This window comes from Alligator sinensis, unplaced genomic scaffold (assembly GCF_000455745.1).
Source record: "Alligator sinensis unplaced genomic scaffold, ASM45574v1 scaffold167_1, whole genome shotgun sequence".
NCBI lineage: Eukaryota > Metazoa > Chordata > Crocodylia > Alligatoridae > Alligator > Alligator sinensis.
The window spans coordinates 323,796-332,969 of NW_005843015.1; the positions used below are offsets into that span (position 1 = coordinate 323,796).

The 9,174-nt window shown below is 41.0% G+C and overlaps 1 protein-coding gene across 2 annotated transcripts in view; it reads left to right on the top strand.

The window, feature by feature from the left end:
- Nucleotides 1-444: 444 nt before the first annotated feature.
- Nucleotides 445-9,174, top strand: part of LUC7L (LUC7 like) — a 23,407-nt gene continuing 14,677 nt past the window's right edge. For both annotated transcript variants that reach the window (XM_006036753.2, XM_006036754.3), the window contains exons 1-2: nucleotides 445-562; nucleotides 7,706-7,816. In XM_006036753.2, coding sequence (XP_006036815.1) covers nucleotides 467-562; nucleotides 7,706-7,816 — 207 coding nt within the window. In that variant the 5' untranslated portion in view covers nucleotides 445-466. The remainder of the gene's footprint in view (nucleotides 563-7,705; nucleotides 7,817-9,174) is intronic.

Here is a 9,174-nt window from a genome sequence, read left to right on the forward strand (position 1 = left end):
GGGTCAGTCCTGTGAAAGGGTTAATTTTGTGAGACTTAGACACACTGCTCCCCTGGCCATATCCTTTTCCTCTAATTTACCACTTCACCAGGAAGCAGCACCTTAATTTTGACAGGCTCATTTTGACCCTTTCTCAGTGTTCTTCCCAGTGAGACCTGTTTTCCTGTCATTGTGCAGTTTTAGGATTAAGACTGGGTAACTGCTTATCCTACTTTCCTTTGACTGTAGAGCTATTATGTTTTGTTGACAGTTAGCCAAAATAGATCACTACAAGAACACATGGAAGACCTTTTGGTCACTTTTCTCATTAGTTGACCAAGAGGGAAGATCAATTCCTGAAGTGCCTTTAAGGATGATGTGATGCATGAAATGAATATACACATCGATGTCAGTAGTTAAATATCCTCTGCTTCTTGCAGTAATAGAAAGTTGTAATGTTAATTTTCTTTTTGCTTTCCAACAGCGCATGGACCTGGGAGAATGTACAAAGATCCATGATTTGGCACTGAGAGCAGATTATGAGATTGCAAGTAAAGAGAGAGACCTGTTTTTTGAATTGGATGTAAGTTTGGAGGTGGGGGTAACTACAGTTATAAATGCTTACATCTTGCTGGAGTCTGGAATGCGTGAGTGTCCAGTTGGCATTCCAACTAACCTTTGTATATGATATATTTACTAATGTGTGTAATTCATTGCCTCTTGTCAGCTAGATGAATCAGACAGGCATCAAAGGTTAAAACAGGTTAATTATATCATTAACAAAAAATAAGAACAGAAGTAATACACTATAAAATATGGACTTTCCCTGCATTTTTTTGCCTGTGCAGACCTGCCAGTGCCACTGCTGTAAGTCACGTTTGGAAATCCTGTTGCCAGCTATGCACACCATGGGACATTCTCTGCTTTTCACAGACTTACCTTTGCCAGCCTGAACTTCTTGATTGACTTCCTGGACTGGAACCAGTCAAGGGCAAAAGCAGTGCTAACTTTCCCTTGTTTGTATAGCTGTTGTCCATGCTGTGATGGTTCAGTGCACTGTGTCAGCAGTCTCTATACACATTGTCCACTAGATCTTAGAATGTAGAGACTGCCAGTCTTGCTCATAAACTTTGAAGCAGGGCCCAAGTCTTCTATTCTTTCTGAAGAATGTTATTTACACCATTGTTAGACCTAAGGTGCAGTTAACGTGCTTTATGCACTTTCCTGAGCAAAAGAAAGAGCTTGGGGGACTGGAGAACTGAAGCAGATTATTCGGTTTTGGCAACTGAGCTTATATCATCTCATTGCCAAGACAGATAATAAACTGTTTTCTGGTTGTCCTGCATGTCCCAGTTTCTTTTGAAATAAAGAGCCATTTCCAGTGTTCTTTTTACAGGCTGGTCTTACGCTCTCATTTGTTTTATTAGCCTAATATGTTTCTAGCCAAACTTGTATATTTCTCACAGGTTTTTTTTAATGATCAACAACCTGATATTTCAACCCACCCCCATTCTTTAAGAGACTGCTGATATCATACAAAAGTAGGGCCGGAAGGGAGCTTAGGATCTGTTCCAAGCCCCTTTTCAAGGCAGGATCATCCCTGTCATCTCCTAAGTCTAAACACTTCTATATAAGTGTATATGTAACCTGCTATTAAAAACATCTAAGGATGGAGATTCCACAGCCTCTGTCGGTAGCCTGTTCCAGTGCTTAACCACCCACACAGTGAGTTCTTAATAGTTAACTGAATTTCCCTTGCTGCAATTTAAGACCACTTCTCCTTGTCCTATCTGCTGTGACCACAGAGAATAGTCTATTGCCACCCTCTTTAGCATCACCCTTCAGTAACTGAAGACTATTATTAAATCCTTCCTCAGGTTTCTCTTTTTCAGACTGACTAATGGCTATTCTTCCAGTGTTTCCTTCTAAATCATGTTTCCTTGACCTGTAATAATTTTTGTTGCTTTCTGCTGAGCTCTTTTTAATTTGCCAACATCTTTTCTGAAGTTTGGTGTCCAAAACTAGACATGCTCCAATTGAGGCCTCACCAGTGCTGAATCGAGTGGAAAAATCGCTTCGTTTGACTTGCAAATGATGCTCCTATTAATACAGCCCAGTATATTATTTCCCTTTTTTCCAACTGATACACACTGTTGATTCATAGCCAGCTTATGGTTCACTATAACCCCCAGATCCTTTTATGCAGTACAGCAGACTAGCTAGGTCAGGGGTAGGTAACCCCTCAGCACGAGTGCCAGAGCATGACATGTGAAGGCATTTTGCTTAGTATGTGTGTCTGGGAAGGGGCCAGGGCTGTACTACCACAATAACGATCAGGTCCCTCCACTGTCTGACCAGGCATGCCAACATCTTACCAGTCAGTGTTATGGGTATTTTTGGCAATCTGCCTAGAAACATTGCTGAACCCTCAGCTAGGCATTTCCTGGTTGTATTTGTACATGTGGCCTAAAATATAGAACTTTTTACTTTTCCGTATTGGATTTTATTTGATTAATTTCATATCACTTCTCCAGTCATTCTAAATCCTAATCCTTCCCTTCAGAATGTCTGCAGCTCTGTCTAACTTGATGTCCTCTGCAAATTTGCAAATCTCCCATCTGCCCAATCATAATGAAGATATTAAACAATCCTATACCTGTGACCAGAGATGTGGATTTTCCGGAAAATTTTGAATTGGAAAATTTTCCAATGCCCTAAATAGAGCGTGATCTGATTTAGCATGTTTATTTGACTTATATTTAGTAAACAAAACTAACAAAGTACACCCCATGTTAATGTTGTCCCAGTAGCCACAAGTATTTGAACTGAAATATTTGATTAGGAAAAAAATTAAATACAGCACATTTAATGTGATTTAAATGTTATATTCAAACAAATTAAAAGCTTTATGTGGAAACAAATTATTTTTATTGGAATACTTGTAAAAATGTAAAGACAGTACATAATAGTATGTACTTCCCTTACATTGTTTGTTTAAATGTAAAGAAAAAAACGAAGGCACTGAAAACTGCTGACGCACTAATTTTAGCATACCCAAAGAGCTGTGTGTGATATGCCATGGTTGTCCGCTCATCTACTTCAGCAAAGTTTAACTCTCTTCCACTGAGGTCATTGCGGCACCTCCAGTTTCACTGTCACTATCTGTAGAATCACTTGCACTACTTATTAGTTTTATTTCAGAATCAGATTGAGGCAAATCTGATTCAGAACTACTTGAACCACGTTCTCTTTCGCTAAAGGATGGTTTTATGAATGAGTCTGTGGGCAAGGGCAGCTTATCATCACACTGCATCTTCTTCACTAATTGTGCTTCTGACTGATTCTCCAGAAGCAAGCGATTTTGAGAAACAGAAACAAGCTTAGCAGTGCATTCATTTGTTAGTCTATTTTTCTTTTTTGTCTTGATTGAGCTGAAAGTCTTCCAGGGAATGCTTAGGATCCTTAGAGCAATCCTGGACAACAGTTGGGTATTACAGTATCCCTTCCAACATGTGAGAGGAGACATATTCTCTGCTGTCCGCCAAATTATGTCTTTGTTTTGAAGTTTTTATTTTGCGCGGTACTCAGCAATGTCTGTGATCATGGCTGTTTCACTGATGTTGGGGACTTTCTTAGCTACTTCCATAATTGTATTGAGAGCAGTAGATAATTCACCGTCTGATAAATGTTGTCCTCTGTGTTGAGGATCCAAAAAGGTTTGCTGCCGGATGAACTGGATGAAAACAAAACTCAGATCTCTTAATAAACATTTGTTTTACTATTACTACTACTTTTTTGGATAGAGGTGAAGAAGGCAGAAGCTCAGTTAGGTTTTAATTCAGTTGTCTGAATATCTCTGGAATATTTGGAAGGCTTGGTGTATCTCCTTCAAGTTTCTTGATAGCCACTGAAACTGGTAGTAGCAAATTGGATGCTCCTTGAACTCGAACCCAGAACACATTGTTGTCAAGTATCTGCTTCCAAATGTTCACAGGAATAATTGGGGATACTGTGTCATCTATTGAAGCACACTGCAAACAGTTCTTTGTGTGCAGCAAACTATGTAAATACTTTGTAGCTGAGCCCCATCTAGTTTCTCCTGGCAATAAAAGTGCACTTTCCTTCCCCTGCTTCTCTTTCTGTAATTTCTTCAAAGTCTGATTAGCAGTGTGATGATTGTTGAATATCTTCACAATCGCTTTGCAGTTTGCCAATATTGTCTTCATTGTATTCACACTTACTATGTCCTTTGCCAGAAGATTCAACCCATAAGCAAGACAGCCAAACACTATTAAATGAGGATACATTGCCTTTAATATTTACTATGCAGCTTTCATGTTACTCGCATTATCAGTTACAAGGGCTTGTACCCTGGAGGGACCTGCACTTTCAGTCTCTTCACTCAGTAATTTGGCTATGTGTTCACCAGTATGACGAGAAGATTTGGTGGCAATTGCCTTCAGGAATATTGGTTCAGGTGTTGCTAGCATAATGCGCAATAAAGGATTCCCTTATATATCAGTCCATCCATCTGACATCAGAGTCAGTAATTCTTCTTGACCAATCCTTTGAATAACCATTGCTTGAACTCTGTTGTACTCTCTAGCGAAGAGAGAATGTGATAAGCGATAACAAAAAGTATTGATTTTCAGTTATGGAAAGAGGTGTACCACTTGCAGCTATAGCTCTAGCTAATGTCTCATCTGCTTTTTCTTGATCTTCTTTTGACATTTTGTCCACAAAGCTTGATAAAAAGTTTGCCTGTCTTGAACAGCTCATGGTGGATTGCATATCTGGTGCCAGTGATCCTGAAAGCAAGGATCCTGCTTCTTCGCCCAGGTCTGGCAGCTCAACATTTTTCATTTTCCATTTTTTGCATATCTGCTATTTCATTTGAGCTACCAAGTTCCTGCAACAAAAGGGGGAAAAGATTTTTATTTTAGCCTATTCTAGTCTGGCCTTATCCATCAAAAGGAGAAGGAGCAGCGGCAGGGAGCTTGCTTCCCCCCTCCCTTTGGAAAGAACACTCTGCTGCTCAACTTGCTGCTCATTTGCCCTGGGACCACAAAGCCGTATAGTTTGGCCTCTGCCATTGGCCAAAGCACTAAGCTCACTCTGCTGGGTTGAAATAGTTAACTATCTATTATGTAATAAAAATATATATATATTGTTAAGCCTAAGCCACTTTGGGTATTTAGTGCAAGCAGAATACAAATATTTAAAATAAATAAGTAATAGTCCAGAGTTGCATTAACAACTTTTAAAATTATAATGTTAAAACAATATAGATGCTAGTCTATACTGTGTGTTGTTTAACATATTAACTTGTTTACTTGCATAGGATTCCTGCAGTAGGCTTTTTTCAAATGATGTTGTTCCACCACTTTGTTGTATTAGCTTTCTGTATATGGCTTGTACTCTTTCAGGACAGTTTCTACATGTTATTCAATGTTTCTTCATTCTTGTTGCATTGTTAGCATACTCTTGCCTGCAATATTTACATCTACCAACTTTCTTCCTTCCTTCAGTGGCTTGAACTTCACTATAATGATGCCACACACTAGTTTTTTGTTTCTGATTAGGCATTCTTATGACTACTTCAAACCAAAAGCACTAAAAAACTAACAGATCTTATACAAACACTTCCAAATTCTCCAACTCAAGAAAAGAAATGAGACACTGCTCTGTGTGTTTGCTGAACTCAAAGTGAAACACAAATTAATCACAGTTTTAATTTTGGCTTTGCTTTCACTTGCAGTCTGAGATGAAATAAGAATTTTAGCTTTGGTTTTGATTTGACCTGCACAGCCAAGTGGGTGGATTCATAACTTGATTTTTGGTTTGGATTATTATGTGAATGTGTTTACCATCTTGTTTATAAATGAATTAAACATATATGTAGTGTCTCTCACAGTTTCTAGGGATAATCACCTGAAAAACATTAAATACAACTTTGAAACTGCCAAGCTTGCCTAATATTGTATTGGTATCCATTCATTGTTACTAATGAATTTTATGAAACAATGAATTTTTAGCAATGGAAAAATAAAGCACTGGAAAACTTTCTGCCCACATCTGCCCATGTCCAACTCCTGGAGACTTCCACTTGATACCTTCTCCTAATTGGACATTCAGTGAGCTATTGATAATGACTCTTGGAGCACAGTAGGGTCAGGCTCAGCTGGTGCAGCCCAGGCAGTGCCACTCACAGGAGACGGGAACAGGCTCAGTGCCCGGCCAAGCGCTGTCTCCATAGTGATGGCAAGGCCCGCAGGCTGTGCTCAGGCTGTGCCTGGGTCCTATGGCCTCCAGCGACAGGGATGTTGTCGGTAGGTGAAGAAGGTCATGTCAGGGCTGGGCCGGAGTTTGGCCGGGGCGGCACTGGGGTGGGAGTCGAAAGTATTGATATGGTGTATAAGTCAAGGTTGAATTTTAAGAATTAAAAATTGGGCTTCAAAGCTCAACTGCTATACTGTGAAATATGGTAGTTATATCCACCTTTCAACACTTTAATGTATCTTAATTTACTAATGAGAATGTCATGGGAGATGATGTTGAAAGCCTTGCTAAAGTCAAGGTATATCCCATCCACTGCTTCCCTCCGTCCCCTACCCTGTATCCACAGAGCCTATCACCTAGCTATAGAAGGAAATCAAATTGGTGTGAGGTATGATTTGCTCTTGGTGAATTCCTGCTCTTGATTGTTCCTGGTCACCTTGTTCTCCTCCAGGTGCTTAGAAATAGATTCCTGGATGACCTGCTCCATGATCTTTCTAGATATCAAGGTCAGACTGACTGGTCTGTAATTCCCTGGATCCCATTGGCGATGCGTAGGGGGTGCACATGCACCCCCTGAGAGAAGCGGTGCCTGCAGGCGGTCGCCACTCCTCCCTCCCCCCTCGCTGCCGACACTGTTGGTGATGTCTGCGGGAGGTTGGCGCTCGCTGCCCCTCCCCCCACCAACACCGCTGTGGCCATCTGCAGGAGCTTGCTGCCATGCCTCTGCCACCTGCAGCCAGTTGCCATGCCCCCCAGCTTCTGAGGACACGTGTCGTTCATGCTGGATCCTCCTTCCCTTTCTTGAAGAATGACATTGTATTTTCCCTTTTCCAGTTATACAGGACCTCTCCCAACCTCAGTGAATTACCAAAGGGACTAACCAGTGCCTCTGCAGTTGTCACAGCCAGTTTTTTGAGTGCATCCCATTTGACCCTGCTGACTTGACATCCTGCTCTCCTAGTTACCATTTCTTTCTAATCCTACTTTATTTTTCTTTAGTTAAGAAAATATTCTGTCCCACCCCACTTAGAAAGGTCACATGAAACTTTCTCTGCTTGAAGGAAAAGAGAGTCAGTTATGGTCAAACTCTGTCTCTTGTATGACAGTTCAAAACCACAACCATCACTGTATTTCAGAAGGAACAGACTGGTAGATTTAACCTTGTGTCTTTACCCTCCATTTGAAATCATGCCTTCCTCAGAGTAGGCAAGATGAGTACAAGGAACATAACAATTGCTATATTGAGCCTTGCTAGTGGGTTTGTAAATGTGATCCCGTATCTATGGGGGGAAGGGGGAGGGGGATATTATTGAAGCTATGTGGAAGACTGCTCTGTGCAGGAATTGTCCTTGTCTGAAAGCACTGAGAACCAGAGCCCACAGCCTACAATATTGTATGTATAGATAAAAGCAACCCTAATGACAGTTCTCTGTTTGAACACATGCAGGCCATGGACCACCTGGAGTCCTTTATTGCAGAATGTGACAGGAGGACAGAACTGGCCAAGAAACGACTGGCTGAAACACAGGAGGAGATCAGTGCTGAAGTGTCTGCAAAGGTATTGCTCTCCAGTTAAACAGTTGGTCTGAGGGCCTTTGCAATAGCCTCTCTGTTTTGGTTACCGGCATTACTGTTGGACCCATGGAGAGAAAACAAAAAACGGTCATAATCCTAAATTGTGACTTTGGCCCACCTACTTAATAATCCTTCTTACTTGCACAGGAAAGCAACGTTCAAAGAAGATGTAAAGATTCAGATATGCTGTTTTTAGAAAGCTGTTTTTCCTGTCCTATGCCAAACTCATTTTGTGGGTGGTCCACTGCCTGGTTTGCAATAACAACAGTAAATACTGCTTCATTGACATCAAATTTGTCCTGAGAGCCCACTTACCTTATTCACCATATAGATCCTGGAGTCACTTGATGTAGCCATTCATGTATACATACCCCTCATGAGGCGAAGGACCCGCATGTGCATGGCTCTCTATCTAAAGCTAACTCATCTGAAGTTGCTTCTGCTCAGTCTCCTGTGGCCCAGGACTATGTTATTTGCTGTTTTCCTTTCAGATGAGTCATGGGTGCTTTTTCCTCCAGCCTAAAAAAATGCTCAGAATTCTGATAAACAGTGGAGCAATAAATGAGCAGAACATCCTAGCCATTGATGTTGCAGGCATCCACTATGAGAGGTAATCCCGAATGTAGTGTCTCCTGAATGTAGTGAGGCTAAATTCTGAAGCAGTAATGTATACAGTAAAGGTAAAATTAACAAACCACAATCAACAGTTAATCAGGAGTGGGGAGGTCTTTGCCTTGACTAGCTATAGGCAGCTGTGTCTCTTTCTGCTCTCCCTATGGGGAGAACAAAGCAAAGATAAAGGAAAGATGATGAGGAACACCCATCAAATTTGCTTACCGAGCTCCAAAAGAGGAAGGGGCTTAGAGCTATGGTATGTAAATAGTATGTGATGGAGATAATCTGTCACACACTTCCAATTCAACTTAGTCATCCATTCCTGGTTTCATCACGTATCTCTAACGGTCATGCCTGTACTAAGCTCACTAGTCTTTTGGGACCACTTCCACTATTCCACATCTCTGAGCTATTTCCAGCATCTGCTACTGTAAAATCAACCTGCCAAAAATTGTTACCTCTTCCTAATGTGAAGATGAGAGCACTGCATTTTAAAGCTTGTCTAAATCTATCCCAACCATGCAACTGGTCCAGTAAAAAGGTATCACCCACAAAAATCCCTGCCTTTTGCATATGTTCTCCAAAAATGTTTTTCTCGGAAAAAGAGTCTAGTTTGAGGGCTCTGGGTAGGGGGTATTAAGTTCCACATTAGTAACTGGTCACCACCCTGCTTAGCAACCCTCCAGTGCTAGAATGAGAAATTCTTGTGTGGCTTTATAAGAGAGA